This window comes from Hermetia illucens, chromosome 3 (genome assembly GCF_905115235.1).
Source record: "Hermetia illucens chromosome 3, iHerIll2.2.curated.20191125, whole genome shotgun sequence".
In the NCBI taxonomy this organism is placed as follows: domain Eukaryota; kingdom Metazoa; phylum Arthropoda; class Insecta; order Diptera; family Stratiomyidae; genus Hermetia; species Hermetia illucens.
This window is the reverse complement of record NC_051851.1, coordinates 128,431,988-128,454,035: the sequence shown is the minus strand read 5'-3', so window position 1 is coordinate 128,454,035 and position 22,048 is coordinate 128,431,988. Positions and strand designations below refer to the sequence as shown.

The window sequence follows — 22,048 nt, the reverse complement described above, 5'->3', positions numbered from 1 at the left end:
CTCGTGCATTTCATCAAGTTGGGCACAATATTTCTCTGCATTAATTGTTTCACCACGCTCCAAAAACGAATAATGAATAATTCCAGATGCAGACCACCAAACAGTTACCATTACCTTCTTCGGGTGAAGGCTCGGTTTTGGCATGTGTTGTGGAGGCTGATCGGCATCTAGCCATTGCGCTGATCTGCGACGGTTGTCGTACAATATCCACTTTTCATCGCATGTCACTATTCTGCGCAAAAAGGGATTGTTCCTGTTGCGGTTGAGTAGAGAACTGGATATTTCCATTCGCAGCGCCATGTTTTGCTCGTTGAGTTCATGCGGAACCCACTTATCAAGCTTCTTCACCTTTCCAAGCTGTTGTAAGTGCCGAGATACTGTCGAATAGTGTACGCCTATTTTCTCTGCAATGTCACGAATCGATGATCGGGGATCAGATTCCACTATCAAACGCAACTCGTCGTTGTCGATCGATGGTCCTGGGTGTCCACGAGGTTAACTTTGGAGGGTCATGTCGCCTGATCGGAATTTTTCGAACCACCGCTGTGTCGTTCGTTCGTTTGCTGCGTCAGCTCCAAATGCTCTGCAAATGTTTCTGGTTGCCTCCGCTGCGTTGTGACCAAGTTTAAATTTATATAGAAAAAGTAGACGTTTTTGACTCCCTTCCATGCTTTTTTCTTTGAGTTTTACTTGGAACTTCAATGACGATTGAAACTGAAATGACTCCTTGATCGAACGAACGACTATTTATACTCAATTATCCCATACCACCAGAGTCACCTTGCGGCAGTTTTAAACATTAAAATCATAACTAACTTCACTTCATTGAAAAATCCGACATTTCATTTGCAACAACCTAATAGAATAACTTCCGATAGTACAAACTTCTAGAATGTTGTCACACAACTAGGTGCAGGCCTTCTCGATAAAGTAGGAGATAATCAACCAGCCGGAAGCAAGTATGATGTTATCAAGAAAATAATAATCAACACGTTTTTGCAGTCCTAACAACTATTTTTGTGACAACAATATCCGCGAGACGATGGCAAACATCCGGGAGACGAGGGCATGCCGCTTAGTATCTTGAAAACCCATTTCCTGGAGCAACTCGCGATGATTCAACTAAGTTAGCGGAACAGGCAACCTCAATTATTTGCTATTGATCCAGAAACAACTGTGCGTATTGAGGTTAGCGGCAAAACCAGCATAAGTAAACCCCTCATTATTTTAAGTAAAATCCTGTTTCGTCAAATACATGTTTGTACGCAGCATACTGCCGACTTTTCAGTGTTTAGAGCTCTTCTCTAAATACCTGACGCCGGCCAGATGTGAGAATATGAGTCATGCCTTCTTTCCGAAGACCGCAATCCTTGCAAGGAGATCAGTATTTGTCCGACGCGTTGGTCACACTTGTAACATAACGTGCTTCTGCCCTGCCCTTTTAAAACCAAGTTTGACAAGTATTCTGTCGGGTCGTGTTTGGCGGATTGATTTGATGACGACGTCTTCTGGTTTGTCGTTGTTGAGTATTTTTCAGAAAATTTCGAGAAAGGTTCGACTTGATGGGAAGGGCCTCTGACTGGGGTTTGCCTTTTCTCTCTTTCTTTAGTGCCGATGTTGTCGTCGTAGTTGACCTAGACTTTGCTATCATGAAATCACTGACGTCGATATCAAACTAATGCTGTTGTTACTGTATTCTCACCTTTCTGGACACTACTTGGTCAGTTTGATTACTTCCTTGTTCTTCTTCGTTATTAACGGTAGGTATGCCCTATGTTCACCTCGTCCCCTTTTATCAGTTATGCAATAACTAAATGCGATTTGACGATAGTTATTCTAAGCCCAAGACGACAAAGAGGGGAGGGCTGTCCCAAAAGCAATAAAAATTGTCGAAATTGACCATGAAGGTCCGACCGCAAATAAGTTTTTTAAATTTAATCAAAGTGTTCTGTCTACATGCGCTAGCTTTCTACTAGCTAACCAAGTTTAGTAAAGAGAGCGGCAGGGTCCTTTGAAAACCTCGATCTCTCAAGTAGCATTGTGCAAAACTTTACATGTCCTTAACTGATGCGTGTGCCCGCTCCCGAATACAAACAATAAAAAAAAAATAAAACTAAATGAAAATGAAAGGTAAATTCTGAAATGAAAATGATAGTAAATAATAAGTAATAATAAAATTAAGGAAAAATTAAATTAAAATTTTCAATAAAAATATACATGCGAAAATATAAGGCGCTCCACCTTTAGAGCTCTAAAAGTTAGGCACACCGGGACAAACACTACAAAACGAGATTGTGCCAGCCTTGAAGCAGCATCTCGTGCGGGGCTATTCGTATATTCAAGTAAATGGTGCCGAAAAAGGTTCAATATCAGGGGCTTATCTCCTCCTTCTTAACAACTGATAGCCACTTTCGCCTGGTGGAAACAAAGTCAACACAAACGGGCGGTGCCCAAATCAGTACAAGTTATATCTTTATTTAGCTTCCGCAGATAGGTGTCCCCGCTTTTGCCACTAATGATGATGACGAACTCGAACAAGACATGTTTGCAGAGGAATCGCCGTTATTGTCACTTAACCGGAAATTTGCCTTTTAGTTTTTAGGTGTTTAATTTGTCGGTGTTTAATTTGAATTAATAATTTTACTCAATCAATAAACCCGAAAAACTTCTTGCCGAAAACTTAACGGTTTATATTTGTACAAGCAATGATAAAAAGATGATTAAATGGAACACAATTCCTTTTGACGGCGCTGAAATTTGCCGAAAGTACTCTAGCGTTTTCCTCATTTTGAATGGAGGGATTCTTAGGGGGTTAGTCTACTGCTAACATTGCGTTTTTTTTAACCTGTCATAAAAAGAAAACGACGACGTGATAAGTATAATATTCAAAAAAATCTGATCACTTTTTAGATCCTGAATTTGATACACGTCTGAACAATGGGGTGTCTATTTTGGCCCCGGCTTGAAAAAGGCGTTGCAGAATTCACAAAAATTAATTCTTTATTTAAAAATGTTATCAGTGCTTTAGATTATGTTCTAAGTTAACTGACTTTTTAAATTATTACGCTTACATATGGATACTTTCGCCAAGATTTTAGATTTCCTAATTTTTTTTTCATCGGAAATTGTTGAAGCCCTGGATTGGGACAGCTGTCGTTTTGTATTTTCCTTTTGCTTAGAAATTGAAATTGTTAACATCAAAGGATAATAAATGACCATTTCAAATTTCAAATCGATGGTTTCTGTGGTTTTCTTTTTATGGAAAAAGGACATCTTATCTGTTTTAACAGTAGACTAACCTCTTAATTAATGATTTATTTTACAGTCTTTTAAATTTTCCATTAATTAGAGTTTGCTTCAAACTTTTAGGAGAATAACTGATAGTTTGGAGTCTCGGATGTTTCGTGTAGCTAGAATATTAGGCATAAAGCAAGATAGTAAAAGGATCGCTGGATTGTTTCCCATTATTAGCAAACTGAAAATCGAAGTTGGTTTCTGTTTAAGGTTATCACTAATTAGTAGCTGACACCAGCTTACTCCCCTAAAAGCTGGTCCAGAAGTCCTGTAGCTTCGTCGTGCTTTCCACCTTCCTGAATTAATAAGGGTACGACCCCTTATACGCTACGCGACGCGACACTACATTCACCATAACTGCCGCGACGCGATATGTCTATATTGCACTAGTATGGCAGCCAATAACACAGCTATGTACATATTTTGACATATTAAGACGTGGACAGTCAGTCCTGGGGGTTTAACGTGAGTACCTATCATATAGACTTAATCCCACGGTATTCTTAAGACACGAATTGATTTTGTGACCACAATCAGAGCCCCGCCGAAGCAAGCTACGACGGTACCCGTCTATACCGTCTATACCATGGTACTAGTATACCTCTGGTAAGGTTTCGTGACCAATTGCCACTTCAGAGGAGTCCCCTTGCAGACTCGGGTCTGATCGCCGTGATTAGGCCTTTGGAGCATTTGCCTATTGCATAACGGCCGGCAAGCTAATGCGATACAGCGTCTCCCGGTGCCAACACTATGGAGGTTCTCCTCGGCCACTTGGTTTTGGTTCAGTTGATAAGGTTGCCGCCCCGTCTTTCTCACCATTAAGAGGTGGGCACAAACCAAAACTGAAAAATCGTCCTTAGTCCAGTATATGGAAATGACACGCGATACTGCAAAATATTCTCTGCCAGGCAACTCGGCCGTGTTTCTCGCTTGGCTGAATGTCGGATCGCCTGGTGTCACTGAAGTGTGTATTGCTGCCCACAAAACCATAAAAAGATATTTTGATAGGCAGTGCAGTTTGTGGCCGCGTCGCGTCACGCAGCGTAGATGGGGTCATACCAATATAATAATCGTTGGTGCGACAATCCAATTGGTCAGATCCTTAAAGACTGTTAGAGCACTTCGTTCAAGACCGTAACAGCATACTGTACTGTACCGTAAGAAACAATTTGATCAGCATTGCGCTCGCCCGAGTTTATTACCCTGATTTGATCCGAGATTTGTGTCGCCACCTTCCGCTACGACAGCTCAATGCTCTAGCCACTGAGCCATCCATTTATAGACAATATTTCATCGTTCCCTTGCTCTAGCCCATTAATGAACAGAACTTACAAGAAAAGAATATCTCTTGCAACTAATTTTAATAGCCTTCTGGCATCCCTTGCGGTCAATTTTAATCACCTTCTGATATCCAGCCTTCTGTCATCGAACAGAGTAACCTCACTTCGTCCTTCTTTTGCCTCTAACGATGTCCACCCAAAATACACTGCACTCACATAGGCGGTTGCCTGAAAACGGATTTTCCCAGCCGGCGGTCCAGGTGAATCGTGATCATCCAGTCTAGGTCCCGCTAATTTCTACTCACGCCGACCCAGATCTGGAGCTTCAAATTCAAAATTAGCGGCAGCAAACGCAAAAATTACACGAAGTCAACGTCCCTTTTTAGCTGGTCAACGTTCACCACACCCACTTTAGAGAATTATTCTTATGTGCAATTGAAGTTTCTTAGATGATGGAAATGGCGTTTAGAGTTTAAGGAAAGGTACTAGGTGGTAGGTTTTGGTAAATAAAATGGAATTATTAATTTTAAATATTAAATGTTTGATATAGCGGAATGTCAGGAAGGGAATTAAGAAATTGGGAGGAGTATGTTGGAAAAGTTTGCAGGTGATATAATCGTGCGTAAAACACAAAATGCCGAATATTATCAAATGCATTTCCTCGTCAGATTGTACTGGACAAGGTGAATAAAATATTGCACATGTCACAAAACCGCGGATACTCTGGATCGTTGGCGTGATCCCGGTGACATTCTTTGCGTTTCCGTCTGGTTGGGGAATTTTTTTCCGGACGAAGCAGCGTCAGGCAGCTTGAAGCTTGTCATCTTCTCTCGTCGTTTTTTTTCCGACCTGGAGCTACCAGTTTCAAAAACTTAACCCCCCTTAAACGCAAGGTAACATACATGCACGTGAGTTTCCAGGTCCAATATATCCACCAAACTCATATCGATGGAAGTAATCGCTTCTAAATAAACCGCACGCGACAGACAGTAAATCAACTTTATTAAGGTTTTGTTTTACACAGAGCTTTAAGAATGAACTTAACGGCATACCTATTCCTCTATGAAGGTAAAATACCTTGGAACACACCTAGAGAGGATGCTTATTTGAGGGAAACATATTGATGTCAAAAAATTACAGCCAGGTTGGACTTTTGGTGTACAACTTTGGGGATCTACTCGTATATAATAGAAATTCTTCAAAGAGTGCAGTTCGAAATATTGAGGACAATGATTTCTGCAATGACGATGAATATTCACCGTGATTTGAAAGTCGTATCCATAAAAGACCAGTTTATTTACCTGAAGTGGAGATATTCTGATAGACACATCTGAATAGTTTGGTTAAAGACCAGTCACCCAAAACTCAGTGTTATTGCTTACAAAAGAGAAATTTGTTACCTTCCTAAAAAGCCACATAAATGCTTGCGAACTCTTGACTCCAGAATTTGGCGTGGGACTAGATTGTTTTTAGATTTAATACTCAATACTTTTTCGTTATGTTCTACATAGCAGAAAGATAAAAGAAATGATATACTCCTATAAAAGGGAACCTTTGAGACGGCAGGACCAGATCTATTCTTAATTTCGCATAAAATATTTGACTTCCCATCTAGTCGAATGGTTATATACATTTATTACTTACATTTCCTCAGCGAACGTCATTAAATACTCTCTGCGCATCTGATTGCCGCTACAAATGGCAATAGCAGGAAATGGTACCTGAACTATTGGCACGGGTATTGATGACTGACTGGTTACAGTCGGGGAATTTTCAAAGTTCATATAAATATTTATGATTAGCCACGCCGTTACAGTAATTATAGTCAAGCTTACGATAATCCATAGATACCTGTAAAGAAAAATTGTCAACAATATTATCTTTTGTCAATTTGTTAAATTTCAGAGATCACATACCGGTCAGCCTTAGTAGCATTTCTGTTTACCATAAGCTGGTATCCGTGAATTTGTGCACTTTGTATATAATCAACTAGGAGCAGCTTTCCCCGACGTTCTAAATTTTTTCCTTTCATTTTGGTTTGTGATCTTGTAGGTTTGATAGCCACTTGAATATATTTCGATGTGGTTGCATCTTCCTTATATATGCTTTGAAAATAAATATGATAAATTGCGAGAGACACATGGCTGTTCAGGTAATTACAGCCTGTATATGAACATGAAACCCCCATCATAATTCAATCATTACTACAGGAGCTGCAAGTAGTTCAAAAATTACAGGGGCTTTTGTTTAGCTATTTTGGGTTTTGTACTATTCTTGGCTTTCAATAAATTGTTTTTTCAGCTTCATATTCTGCACATCTAAGAAACATTTATATTATCTCTCCCATTATTGTACACCCTGAATGAAATTTCCTAATTGGGCAAGGACGAAACCAATTGGTCAGCATCTAGTCTAAATTATTTTTGTATCTGCATTAACTATCTGAGAAATAAAATTTTAAATTTTTTTCATAACTTATACCTACATGTTATACGTAGCTGTAGAAAAGTGGTCTCTCATTCATGAGGCGGCTCGTTTGTATTTCGATATGGTCGCCTCCAACTGATAAGATAAATTCATATTATCTTGGAAAATACCAACGAAAGCTGTTAAAAAACGCTGAGTTCATATACGTTTCTGATTTTTAATCGCCGCAAAACCCTTTGGAATTACTTGAGGTAAACATGAACAACTTATAAACGTTATTGCTCAGAGTAATTTTTATAAAATAGTCATCAATATCATCGACTAGAATAGTTCATTTATTTATGTTAAGAATACAATTTATCATTTTGCTGGACGCCATCAATCATTGTCTTCTTTTTCTGTGACAGATGCCAACCCACTGATATTTACAAAATAAAATCCCAGAAACCATCATTAACTTAAAATACATAAATGCACGGAAAATGAATTGCTGCTTGGAAAATTCGTTGCTTCAGACTAGGAAACTAATTCAGGAGTTGAAAATTTTACTGGTGATTGAAACGCTATCACCGGATATTTAGCGTTTATTCGTCCGCGTTCAATAATTGCTTAAGTTTCTTTTACCCTGCAATCTCTTACGGTCGACATTATCTAACCAACTTCCTTTGGGGGCTTGATGATCTCATTATAGTTGGACGCCTGGTTTTTCGTAATATTGACGACTGCTAACTACCACCACGTTAAAGGAGGAAGAGTCAATCTTGTACTCTAGAAATATTGATACGGTCAATTTAGAACTAAAAGAAAGGCATGCTGAGAAAACTAAGAGGGCGATGCCTCAAATGAACATCAAAGTGGGCTATTGTTGCCCAAAACCGCAAAATTATACAACAAACTGAAAAAGTGGTGAATTTTGACCGTTCACGTTTGTTAATACTTTTTTTTAAGGAGTTGGAAATCTTCAAAAGACTCTGGCCTGGGCACGCCAGATTTTGGGATTTTTACCCACTAAAACCACCTTCGAATCAATTCCTACCCCATGGAAGCACCCTTAGGCATTACATCACGGGGTAGAGTTAGCTTACTTTAGCTAGGTCTCCTTCCGTCTATCTGCGGGGTTCGTAACGGCCGGCGCCTTCCTCACTTCTTCTGCTTTTCGCAGTTTATCCTGGATTACTGCGATCATGGAATTGATCGCCTCCTAGCCTTGCTGACAAGCTACCATTCTCCGGACAAAATTTTTCGGTGATGGCACTTCATCTAGAGTTTCCTCTAGGTTCCCCCTTTCTTCTTCGAACCAAGAACGTTGGAAGAATACTTGCGCTGGATCCTCTGGAATCACGTCACAGTTTGGACAATTGGTTGAGGTGTCCAATTTAAACCTGTACAGGTATTGGCGGTATCCTCCATGGCCGGTGAGAAACTGGGTGAGATTATAATTGATCTCCTCATGCTCTCTCACTCCCCTATGGAAGGGATAAACCAGTAAGTTCAACGACCCATTTCTGACTCGGCCCATCCCTGCTGTCATCTGTTTATGAATCTCTCCCTTTCCGCTTTTTTCACCCGCGATAAGAGAAAGATGGACCTGGTGTTATAAATGTTCATAATTTCTGTTGCCAGGATGTCAATCGGCATCATTCTCGAGATGACGAGCGCTTCATCGTCTGAGACGCTCCTGAAGGCAGAACACACTTGGCTGTGCTTCTTTATACCGTACTCAGTTTATGTGCATTTCCTAAAACCTTCAGTGCTTTTCCCCAAACTGGGGATGTATACAGCGTGATAGCCTGTAAGTATGTTGCGGTCCTCCTACGTTCGACATCACCCTTGCCAGAACCATAATCGTGGTGGATGCTTTTTTACAAGTATGCTCTATGTGATGCTTAAAGTTGAGTTTTCCGTCGATCATTGCCCCCAAGTATTTGATAGCCGACTTGGAAGTGATGATACGATTCCCAATTCTAATGCAGGGTAATTTCGTTTGCGGCGCTTAGTGATGAGGACCACTTCCGTTGTTTGTTAATACTCCTCCTGCAAGTTTTTTATTTTATTTAACTTCAGGTTAATAAACAACCTGACAACTTTATCAATGCTGTTATTGTCGGTCTTGAAGTCGATGAAAACGTTGTACAATAGTTTTTCCATCGATTACGCAGAGAAAAAATCTGATCTCTTCCTGGTTTGCCTGAACTGAGGCTTCTTTGGTATGTACTGATGATATTTCGAGCGTACATATATGGCTATCCCGCTTTACAAAATAGCAGAGAATGTCTATTAATGACACCCAGCAAAGTTGAACCTCTATAATTCTTGCACAGGTTGATATCCTTTCTCACATGTATCAGAAGGATAATGTTTCATTGCTAATCATCATGCTTTAATCCGCTGCCTCAATCTTTGGATACGTATTGCTGAAACACTCATCATCTAGGCATACCTTAAAAATGCGGCGCTCACCCCAGCGCTCAACGAAGGACGCAACAATGGCTGAAATACCCGACGAAACATCGGGCTGCGCAGACGGAAGGAAGACTCGCAAAGTGATGTGGCACCTGCAACGGAGACAGGAACCCAGACAGTACCACGCAGTGCTATAATTGCGGAAATATGCACAGTGGAAACTGCCGAAACTAAAAAAATGGTTTCGAATATAGGCCGAGTGAGAATGCTGTCAACTACTCTGGCGCAAGCTGAAGAGGAAAGGCTTATTAAGAAATACGCGGCAGTTGTGAAACGCATGCGATCTGCGACATTCCTCCAGAAAAATGTCAGCAAAGGGGTCAGCAAATGAAGCTGGAGGCGCCCTTGGACAGAACTTCATATTATAGGCGGACATGGAGATTAAGAGAAAATCTGCGGGAAGCAGAATTAACCGCGCCTCCCGATGAGAACACTACGAGTACCAAACGGATCGTGGACAGCCCATTGCAGAGCGAACTGGGGTTAAAACGAAAGGAGGAAGGACAATTGAAGGAGACTTCCCTCAGGTACTTTCCAATGCGCAAAAGGAGAAGGCGAAGAGGGGCAAGAAACAACAACACGCCGTGCCATCAGAAAACCTCCGCTTAAAAGTAAGGTAGAAACGAAGGACGGAGTACCAAAAAAAAGGTGCGTAGACGAAGGGGGACTACACCGACAACTCTACTTATTAAACCGACGGATGCAGGACTTTTGTGGAAGTCCTCAGTGAACCCCTTACAAGATCAAACCCGAAGATAGCGGAGCAGAAGTGTCTTCCATACATAAAACGAAGGGTGGTGGAGTCCTAATCGAACTAGGCCCGAGGACAACAAATAGAGTTAAGTTCTGTGATGCTGTGAAGGGGAGAGGAAACTTTGGTTTCCATCCTGGAACCCACGGGGTTTCTGGAAATCTGAGACCTTAACTGCCTCACTGAAAAGAATTACGTAAAAGAAGCCATCAAACGCGAATGTCTGGAGGTAACTAATGTTCGGATTGGTATCACCTCAGCGAACTCCCGAGGCGCGTCTGATGAGAACGTTGCGTAGACTGCGGGGTTGGGATGGTGTCTAGTCTTCGGAGCAGAATTACAAAAAACTAGGATGCGGTCGACATGATTCGCATCCTACAAATCAATATGCACCGGAGTGCAACCGCTTATGAGTTGCTAGCGCAGTTCGCTGCGGAGACCAAAGCTGATTTAGTACTTATCAGTGAGCAGTGCCGAAACAAGGGCCCAGTTTCATGTCACCCTGACATATTGGGTACCGCTGCCATCTGAGTACGGGACGGCACCCTCCTAAGGATGCTTACCCAATGCCAAGGGATGGCTTCGTCTGGATTCGGTGTTCAGGGATAATGGTGTTCAGTGTCTATCTTACACCGAATGAGACTTTCGATACAGGTTTAATGCTTTGATGTAGGTTATCTTAGGCATACATGGGCGGATCCTGATCGTGGTGACTTCAATGCTAGGCCACTTAAATGGGGATGCCTCAGTTAGACTCCAGAGAGAAATGAATTCTGGAAATGGCGGCAAGAACAGGACTGGTAGCTCTAAACACCGGAACTTTCGCGTCGTAACTTTCGCGTCGGAAGCACTGGTGTCTCTGGTGGACGGGTGGCGAGTTAGGGAACACTTCTCGGTAAGTGACCAGCAATACAGCTTCTTCTGTGCATGGAACGTTGCGAATGTAAACACGGGGAAGTTTGCCGAAACTCTTGGGACAGGTGGGGCCACGCAACAGGCACTGTTGTAAATTATGAATTATAAATTATGAACGAAAATAGGAGGTCATCGAAGCGTGGCAAACCTTCTACATATTGGTGGGCGGTGGAAATTGCAGAGCTCTGTAAGGAGAGTCACACGCTCCGCGCTTAACACAACGTCTAAGAGGCCGGAAGGAGGCATGTCCCATAATGAGAGAATAATGGAGAACAAATGAGACAAAAGGCGACGCAGCGCAATAAACAAGAGCAAAGCTCGCCGCTGGCAGGATCTGGTCGACCAGGTGTATGGGGACTCGGTTCAAAATAGCAACCCGAAAAATAGGGGCTCTGCGGAAACCCTGTTTACATAAGGCCGAGCAGATGGACCGCATTGTACGGGCACTATTCCCAGTGCATCTAGTATGGGATGATGACGTCGGCGCGGAGAGTTGTGCACTTTTCTCTATAAAAGATTGGAACAGGCAGTCCTATCCATGAAAAGCAAGAAGGCGACAGGACTCCATGATATTCCAGTATAGGGGTACAAACTGGTATTCCAACACCGACCAGCTCTACTGTTCGTTGGAAGGTGGCGAGGCTTGCGGTGATTATCAAAGGGAAACGCGACCCCGAGTTGCCGTCCTCATACCGCCCACTACATATGCTTTACACTACTAAAAAAGTGCTCGAAAAGCTTTTCAGAAGTAGACACGCTGCCGAAGATTTATCTCCACGTTAGATCGGTTTGGAAGCAGGGAGGTCCACAGTTGGTGCTGTCATGTAACTCCGTAGCTAAATGGGAAGCATGATGAGACTGACTATTTCCTTACCCAGATGTTAAATGGGCACAGAGGTTTTCAGTTTTACTTGTACAAGATTGGAAAGGCACGATTTCCGGATTGTGTTCCAATGGAGTTGTGGACGATGCCCATCACACTTTTTTTTTTCTTGAGGAAGGTGGGATGGGGTTCACGTCGGCCATCAGGACTGCCAGAAAGCCGTGACTAGATTATTCTTGGAAGATTAAAAGTTCAGCAAGTCTGAGAGACACAGTAAAATTTTAGCTAAGGGTTATGTGACCCCGTCCTTTCTTAAAACGACGGCGGTCTCCTGGACGGGATTCTCTGGTGACCCCTTTGGATTGCTGGTCGTTATAAATTTCCCCGTCAGCGAGGAAGACTGTGAATCAGAACCATGCTAAGATGTTATGTAGGACCAATTGCTTTACTACGACCAGAAAAGTAAAGTTCGAAGTATGGCCGATGTATCAAAATCGCTTCGTGTCTCCATTGATGTTCATCAAGGAAGCGCCCTCTCACCACGAATCTTTGTTCTTGCTGTGGACACGGGACATTCAACGTCCAGCGTCCTATACACTGCTTTATGGAGATGAAGTTTTCCTAGCGTCTAATAGCAAAAATGATCTCGAGCAACTTGTCCAAAACTGAAATGATCACCTCATGCAACACGGTCTCAGATTGAATAAAGCTGAATTTTAAATGACCGATCCCCATGAAATAAGCACAATCACTGTCAACGGCAGTCACCTGCCCAGAACGGAACAATTTAAATACCTCGGGTCAATGCTATCAGCCAACGGTGAAATGCATAATGAAATTGCTTCATGAGAATAAAGTCAGCGGGGTTGTAAATCTCCAGGCCTAGACGCGCGTCATGCTCCAGTAGAGCAGAGATTTACCGGAACTGTATTCCGTTCAAATATATACTTTAACTCTGGAGGTGCGCGCGTGTGGTTTTCATAACCAAAGCGGCCCTAAATCCGCTAAGAACTTTCATTCTAGCTGCTTCACCTCTTTCGTATTGAAGACCATAGGGTACATTTTGGGACTCATTTAAAGACGGTCATGGGGAGATCTCTTTTCTCCAAGTCCCGGTACGTCTACTTCGAAGTCAAATCTGCAGAAACCCTCCTTCACTAGGTAATTAGCTTGATTGAGCGATTACTAGGCTACAAAAATATACTTTGGCCCATTTCCGAATATAGAGGGAGCGTGTAACAGCGTGATTGCCACAGCTATCAAAGAAATTCAAACCAGAATATAATCTGACGCAATGGATAGCATACATGCTATCAACCAGGATAATCCAATCTGATTTGATGTTTGATAGTTGTGGATAAAATTCTATGAAAGAATGGAAACCTATGGATATTGGACTGGCGTTGATGATGGTTGTAGCGTACACTAACAATTAGATTATGTTGATGTTAGGGATGTTTCTTTATGAGTGAGGTTATGGAGGGCAATTTGAAAAATGTATAGCTGCGGATACTTTTACCGAGGCAAGTGTACCCAAACTCTAACTTTCGCGGCGAAATGAACAAAGATTGACCGGTTTCTAGCGAAAAGTAGCTGGATGTGGTCTTGGATCCTCAGTTAAGCTGGAGAGTAAAAGAAGAACTGAGGGTTAAAAAGGTCCTATACTCTTCCAGTCAGGAGTTGGCGTTTCCCTCACAGAGTGGTTCTCTAAATGTACAGAGTCGCAGTTCGTCCCATCATAACATACGATTTTATTGTGTGGTGGCCGACGCTGATATACAATAAAGTCAAGCTTATTTATTTATTTAATTTAACGGACAACAAAAACAGAAAACTCCAATTACTTATTGTCCTCAAGAGGAGGAGAAAGAAAAAATGTTATCCTATGTTTAAAACTACTTAAAGTAGAGAAGTTAAAAGGACCAAGCGTTGTAATTTCTGCAAAACCTAGGAGTCGGGGAATGAAAGTAGACTTTGGGCTCTACGAAGGGCACGCTGGAAACGCGCTACGTGTGTTATAAAACGTAGGACGGTAGGTGATGTTGTCAGTTGCGGAGCAGTCCATCAGACCCGAGGAAAGTTTAAAAAATGTGCATAGATCCAGATAGGATCTACGCTGTTGTAGGAAGGGAAAGTTCAGAAGTGGTCCACACGAGGGAAGCTTTTCTTAAAGAAGAGGGAACGGGTGAGTTTACGTTGCACATTTTCTAGGGCAAGACAATCACAGTAATGGGAGGGTGACCAGATCACGGAGCAATACTCGAGGGTATTCCTCACGAAGGAATTGAAGAGAGCTATGGAGGGTTGGATGGAGTCAATATCAGAGCAGGAGCGAAGTATAAAGCCTAACAATTTTATTGCTCGATTGGTGACTTCGAGGCAATGGGTGTCAAAGTGGAACTTATTGTCGAGGTCTTCAGTGCAATTTAAGAAAGAAGTGGGTGAGGATTTTAGGGAGTAGCAAATAGAGTGACACTTTCTGACGTTTAGCGCTGAACCATTAGTCGAGCACCAACGAACCAGAGTGTCTAGGTTAGATTGAGTCCATAGGCGACGATATATTAGTAAAGCAGCTTCTGGCCGTCTGCGTAGAGCGAATAGGGACAAGTAAGGAGGGGGGGGGGGAAGGTTGTTAATAAAAAAATAAAAATAACAAAGGACTCAGGATAGATCCCTGTGGGATGCCAGAGGAGGGGGAGAAGGAGCGGGAAGTACAGCCGTCAAAAGAGATGCGGCAGGATCGGCTGGAAAGGTAAGATGCAAGCCATAAAACAAGTGGTATGGGAACGTTTAGAGACGAGAATTTGGATAGAAGTATCTTATGATTTACAGTGTCGAAATCTTTAGCGAAGTCAGTGTAAATGGTATGCCCTTCTTGCCTTAAATTTAGACATTTGGCGACAAGGTTGATAAGGTCAAGCAGGTTGGAGGCAGTGGACCTACGTTTAACGAAGCCGTGTTGCTCTTTCACTATGTGTTGGCCAAACTGGGCGGACAACCAGTAGGTTCCAAAGAACCTATGTGCAGGCGCTACTAAGGCTCTGAAATCCTGCCCTGTAAATGAACTTAATCTAACATACTCCTACACTTTAATACGCTATTAAATACGCTGTAAGGTGTAGTATTGTCAGATTCCGAAATATTTGGGAGTGCTGGACATTCCTAGCGGATCACGCTACAGCCAAGCCAAGCTTCAAGAGGAGCAGGCTTCCCAACCAAGATAGAGTAGCCTCCGGCGATGTGCTGCAAGGTTATGCCACAGTGTTCTTTACTGACGGAGGAAATATAGTCTGCGTGTTCGACGAGGGAGCTTTCTCTGATCTGCGCATTTTACCCGAGCTATACAATCTTCCGGGATTCCCCAGTTTATTCCAAGAGGAATTGCTGGTGATACTGGAAAATTGTCGATGACTGTGCCATTATTCGAGCTCCAAGCTTAACAGTGTTATTCTGATCTACATATAATTACATTAAGGCTATGTTCTCTGTGATTACATCCCCTAGGTTAATGAGGCAGGGACGCGCTGAATAATTTGGGAGCATGCTCAAATTAACTCTTCTTTGAAATCCTGGTCATAGACACATAGAGAATCATCTTGAGAATCCCTTGGTGCGGGCATTCGGCGTCCAAGTGGCCACTGTAAAAAGTAGAATTTATTCGCGTTACTTAGTAACCTCTGACTTCAGACGGTGGCCCAACAACCGCGGAGAATCAAGGAGGATCTGATTATTTTATAAGAAAAGCGAAAGCTTTTGGGCAGGACCACCCAAATAAAAACTTTTCTGTGGTAATTATAACCACCTTTCAGTTGTACCTGTTAGCTAGGGTATGTACGAGCTGACTCCCGTACGGTCAATTAATTTTTAATTAATAATTATTAATTTAATAATATGTTAATTTACTATAGTTTGAAATAAGAACGATAAGTTCAGTATTTGCAACTGTTTTCTTTTAGGCTGGCCTGACGTCCTGGTGCATATCATTTTCATTTATCCGGGGGATCTATATGTTTGCTCAATCTTAACAAACCATCGCAAATTCAAACGTATGAATGGAGTGTTTAGCTTCGCTTTACATAGTTTGCAAGCGCTTGTCGCCAATCTGACCGAGTTAGGGGAAAATTTACAATCAAATTGAAAGTTTTTGAAGTTGAATGTTAATAGAGCTAAAAGTTTACAAATTTATATTCCTTGTTAGCTGTCAGTTCTCCAGAAGAGTTTCTTCCTTTTCTGTTTCTCTTTTCTCATCGTTTTATTCCATTTTCCGAGTTTATGCATTCCAAAATGGTAGTGGATGATGCGGCAGCAACCTAAATCGTTGCTTTAGTTGCGGGATCCCGGAAACCATGGCTTGGCAAGCTTTCCATAGGTACAGGGAGAAGGGCAGCTACTCGGCATTAGGGCGGCCGAGGACAACAATCCAAGCTGATGGTTGATTTATTATAATGGATACTCTAAGGAACTGCTTCCAAACCTTTCTAGTGACGAGCCACCGGCTTCGGAATGCCCAAGTTGTCTACGTCAGCGCGTAGACCTACTAGACGACTGGCTAAACTAAATCTGCACTCTCTTGTTCCCGATACCCTCTTCTCGCTGCAGTGCACAGTGCAGCTTAACTCCGCTTTGCTGTAGAACATTTTGCCTGCAATGAGGCTGAATGGACCTCTGTTCTCTTTCCATAGTATCCCAGTATAGAATTGTCCTTTATGCTTTAGGTGGTCGAGCTAGAATATGTGACAAAAATTAGAACGCTATACTCAGTGCAATGTTGTGGATAAAGTATAGTTCGGTGGATGGCCGGTGATGTTGTGGGGAGGGATTTGTTTAGAAGCGAAGATGGATCTTCATGTATTCTGCAGATAATCAAACTTACATAAGAGACATCCCCGAAGAGTATGAAATCAGTTTTGCTCCATTCATAGGCCCTAACTTTTTTTTATGCAAAACGATCCCCTGCCATGGATCGCCAATGTTGTCAGGGAGTTCCAAATCTTGGAATGGCCAGCTCATCTCAATTCTATAGAGTATCTTTGGATCCATCTTAAGAAGCCGATCCAAAAAAAATAACTAACCCCAGATATTTCCGCTAAAAATTGTTCCTTCTTGACCACTTCAAATGAGTACTGCCACTATATATATTTGTACTTTACCTGAAAGGAAGGAGGAAACCTTTGTGTACAACAATAAAAAGGCACTGGTTTTGTATTTAATTTTATTTATTAAGAGACTATCCCCATTCGTTTTTAATATCCCAATTTCTTGGCCTCCTGGAAGAGGGCTACGAGAGAATCCAAAGTTTCTTCACCAGTTGGAATAATTTGGTTCGCTGGCAAAACGAATCCATTGTTGGCATTGGAAGTTGGTCTCAATTCATAGGTGTAAGCCAATTTGACACCTTGGTTTCCGTAAGCCCAGTCAACACTAGAGCCGGAAGCTGGGTAAATTGCGTCGTATACATTTCCAACAGTGTATTTAGTTCCATAACGTACAGCTAGAGCGGCAGCAGCAACCTCTCCGATTTGTTGCAAGTCATTGTGGTTGGGGGCGTGCTCCTTAGTATGTCCATATGGGAACAGCATCAGTTGGGAGAAGGAGTGGAACGAGATGTAAGCGTAGATTTGACCTTGCAAAGTGCTGATAAATTGGGAAAGTGACTGGGTTTCGACTTCAGAGAAAGCCGATTTTCCAGCATAGGTTTCGGAACACTCAATTGAGCTAGCTCCAACTTCCTTCCAGTGGAAGCCGAAGTTGCGGTTAGCGTCGGCTCCCTTGCAAAGGAGACCCTTTGAGCGAGTCTTTCTCCAAACACGGTCGCTTTGATGGGTGTAAACATATCCATCAGGATTAACATGTGGAACGATGTACCAATCAAAGCTTTCTGCCAAAGCACGGATTTGTGAGTTTGAGCTGGTCAAGAATTGGTTGATAATGTATGTAACGGTAGCAGCAGAGATCCATTCACGGGCGTGGATACCACCTTCAATAAAAACGGCCTTGTTGCCGGATTTGAAGGAAAGTTTCACTCCAAGCAGATCACGACCTTCGTAACTTTTTCCGGCGACAATCAATTCAACGTTGTCTGGGTACTTGTCAGGAAGCGAACGAAGCCAGTCGTATGTTTCATCCAAGGTGTGATAACTAGACCAGTCGTAGATTCCAGCACGGCTCCTTTTCAATTCACTTTGTTCAGCGTCAAGAACACGTTGGAAATTGTTTTCGACGAGAATGTGTTCGAAAGCATTATCCTTGAGAATATCGAGGAATTCGGGCTCCTTGTGGGGGGCGACGAGAATGCTCACGGGATGATCAATGACAGATGCTGAGTTGAAGTATTTCAAACTGTCACTGATTCCTTCCAAACGTGTAAGGATATCAAGTTGGGCGGCGGAGCGAGGAGTAACTTTGTAGATCTTATAGTTGTCGTAACGCACACGTTCAGATTGCACAAGTGCAACCAGAAGGCCGAGGCCTAATAATATTACTAACCGTGACATTTTCACTACCGCGGGTATACTGGGGCAATGATGAAGACAAAGAGTTGAAGTCCGTATTTTATAGTCGGGCGATATCGCACAAATCCAAATATCTTTTGACGTTAACAGACGGCTTGAAGCACGTCCGTTCAATTATATTTAAATTAAGTAAGTTGATGGGTCTTAACTGGCCTTAAAGGCTTCCACTGAAATCTAAAGTTTCACTGAACTAGTGGTGGAAGATTCTAGTCTTATCTTTATAAATTAATTGATTTTGTTTATCTAAATCAAAGTTGGTATTGAGTAACAGGTCTTATTTGATGATTGCCGTTTAATCGTTTGCTGCTATCGAGTTCAGATAAAGCAGTAATCATATCTAAAACAGGGTAAGTGCTTCGGTCTACCAGAAAACGAAATTCGAATTGTTTGTATCTTAAGTGGAAATTTTACTGATTTTAGTTTAATAAAGTAAATCTTATAAGTAAATTGCTTTTCTTTTTGTGAACGGATCACTCGAAATTCACTTGAATTATTGAATTAAACAATCATCGACTCCACTTTGCTGTCAGTACACACACATACGGTTTTTAATCACAACTTTGATCATCTCAGACAAATGTTTGGTTGGTCAAGATTAGGTTATATTGAGGAAATGGGGAGTTGTATAGCTCCAAGCGTACGACTATTTTCGATTTTTGCCTGAGCTCCTTCCAGGCTTTTGCGACTATAAGGACCTCTCCAAAAGGGCAAGTTGCGCATAAGGAGACCTTTCCGAGAAATTTTCATTTGAAGTTTGAGGGAGCATATGAAATTCACCAATAGGAATTCTTAACCCCTATCTAAACTAAAGCGCCACCTGCAATAACCGCTTTGGCAAGTGTTCTAATTTCAATTACTGATCACCTAATTCTTGAAGGTATACAATGTCAATGAGTGAAATTGTAGACTTCCTTCCTTAACAATTGCTGACTACGAAGTGCTGCCCCGTAGCGCATAAATAGTAACCGCTGTAGGTCCGCCCCGTGTGTACAATTTATTTATTTTACGTTTTGAATATTAACTGCATCACCGATTTAAGGGGGTCATGCCATGTGTCGGGCTGGAGAAATCGATTTTTTTTTGCATGAATTGTATCTATATATAGTGGAGAATATGTGGGCAAAGGGATTTTTGGATATTCAGTCTTTCAGAAATTACAGTGTTAAACAAGTAAGGAGTTTGCAGCCGCGGCTACTCGATGAGAAAAAGCGTCGAATCTTTTTTTACCTGTTAGTTTTTTACCTGAGCCTTATAAATTCGAACACAGGTACAAATATAAAAAGATGGAAAACCAATCAATTGTCTAAACTTATTTGCTGTTTGGAATAAAAAGGATAATCCAGAGCACTGCAAGGCTTTCAAGCTATACTCAGTTATATTTTGTTGTAAGTATTGTGCTGTTTGTGTTCAGTGATTTTTTTAAATGGATCGTACGAAGGGAGATCGCTTTAACGTTCAACGTCATGCTCGCACTAAAAAACGAGTATTTCATGGGAATCAATACTTATCAGAGAAGAAAAAGACTTCGCATCAACATCAGCAAAGAAACTTTTAGTAAGCATGAACATGGTCCTGCATTAAGTTGATGCGGACTTAGGACCCCATCATTCCTAAAACGAATATTTCAGCTGTGGCCAAGCTCTGGTCAATAAGGCGGATTTGCGCTCAATATATAATAATTCGTAGTCATGTCGTGTTCTACGAATTATATAAAGGAGCACGCAACATCTGCGAGCCGCTACGGTCACGCTGCTCCCAGGGCAGAGGTGAGGCAGCGTCTGACGATTTGCCTCTGCCCTGGTAAGAAACCGTAAAGCCGCCATCGCTTCACTTTTTTGATGAACATGGATGTTCCAATCGCGCCAAGTTTTGTATATTGTATATTGGATTTTGCTGGAGTTTTCTCCGGTAATTCTGAAAATTTCTGCAAATAATAAAATATACGTAGTAGTAAAAAAGGAATGCGTAGGACATGTCGAGAAAAGAATGGGAACGCGGCTTAGAAATACAAACAAGAATCACAAACGCATTGGTGGAAAAGGAGCTGGAAAACTTACTGATAAGGTTATTAACGACCTAACTACATTTTTTGGGCTAGCTATTCATCGACACGCAAATTCGATAGAAAGAATCAAGCAAGAAATTTGGGCAACTTTCTTCCATAAATGTTTAACTAAGTCGGCGGCGCTACTAGTTTTGGGGCCAGGCTCGTTCAGCTCCAACGTTTTGTAAAATGAATATCACCAATTAGTATTCGTTCGCTGGCGGTTCGGCAGCTCATATAAAGAATCAAACGCCAAAATGCTTTGTGCCACCTCACTGTAACAATTCTACTTTCGCATCGAGTGCAGTCGGTAATTTCACCACTTTGGTCGTAATTTCCAAAATATCTTTCCTGAACCTTTTCGGTTAATCCTAGGCAGAACAAAGTTTCACGTTGACTGCTTAGTTATAGTTGGGATCAATTGCTACACAATTTCAATTTAGTCTGTTTATTTTCTCGGTTTAAATAAAACGATACAGCGAATTTAACTAGCCACTAATTTTAATTGAACTTGATTTTATCAAACTACTATACATTAAAAGAATACTTCAATTTGGATAATCGATGAATTTTTGTTTAACAAATAAAACGAACTGTGTGCACATGCCGGTGGTCAAGACAGGAGAGACCGGCTTATCTCCATGCGGTCTTTTCCTGTCCCAACCAACGGCACCTTCTCACCGCTAGTCCTCCACACCCGTGGCGAGCTCTAAATAGTGGAGAGTTCGACGCGCCATCTATTTGCTCGCATTCGCAACATTCGAAATAAATTTCGAATGCTGCGAATCCTGCCGCGCCACAAATGTTCTACAGACGAAAATCCTCAGCATCAAAATTGTCCAGCAGGCGAGGACAGTTGGTGCAAATGACGCAAAGTGGAAGCTAATGGAGAACTGGATAGTTTCCACCACGAGAAGGCACCTTTAACTGAAGAAGTTCAAACAGTCATCAAACCAATCTACGAAGATTTGTCACGAGATGATCTCTTGAACAGATGTTTAGGCCCAGAGACCCAGAATAACAATGAGTCGTTAAATGCATTGATCTGAACTTTCGCTCCTAAACACCTTCATTCTGGGGCCAAGGTCGTAGAAATAGCCACTTTTCTGGCTGTAATTATTTTCAATGAAGGATTCATTGGCATTCTCAAAATCCTAGTGACAATAGGATGTCAAGTTGGTCACATATGCCAGGTTAATGTCGACCGCGTAAGGAAGCGCGAATTTGGTGGTCCGAACGACGATCGACTGACCTCGCTAAAAGACCCAGAATTGAAATCAGAGAGCAACAATCGGGCTTACAAGACTTTACACTTTGAAGAAACGGAGGGTGTTCTCTATGGACCAGGTATAGCAGATTAATGGTGAGTTAAAATTTTACTGTTGATAATCAAATTTAAATTTTTAAATGCGTTTTTGTCGAAACTGCATCTTGAAAACCGGCTGCCACCATAGCTCAAAATCTATCCAACCAAATTCTTTGAAATTTTCACGACTTCTTTAATACATATTTCTACGGTCCGCAAACTAGGATAATTGC

The 22,048-nt window shown here is 41.8% G+C and overlaps 1 protein-coding gene across 1 annotated transcript; it reads right to left on the bottom strand.

Annotated features, from left to right (window-relative positions):
• Nucleotides 1–17,151: 17,151 nt before the first annotated feature.
• Nucleotides 17,152–18,499, bottom strand: LOC119651107 (zinc carboxypeptidase-like). Its single transcript, XM_038054471.1, has one exon. It carries the CDS (start codon nucleotides 18,445–18,447, stop codon nucleotides 17,197–17,199), a length of 1,251 nt encoding a protein of 416 aa, XP_037910399.1. The 5' UTR covers nucleotides 18,448–18,499; the 3' UTR covers nucleotides 17,152–17,196.
• Nucleotides 18,500–22,048: the final 3,549 nt, after the last annotated feature.

What these genes read in the sequence shown, in the direction of transcription:
- LOC119651107 (XM_038054471.1), bottom strand. Translation starts at nt 18,447, where the DNA reads ATGTCACGGTTAGTAATATTATTAGGCCTCGGCCTTCTGGTTGCACTT.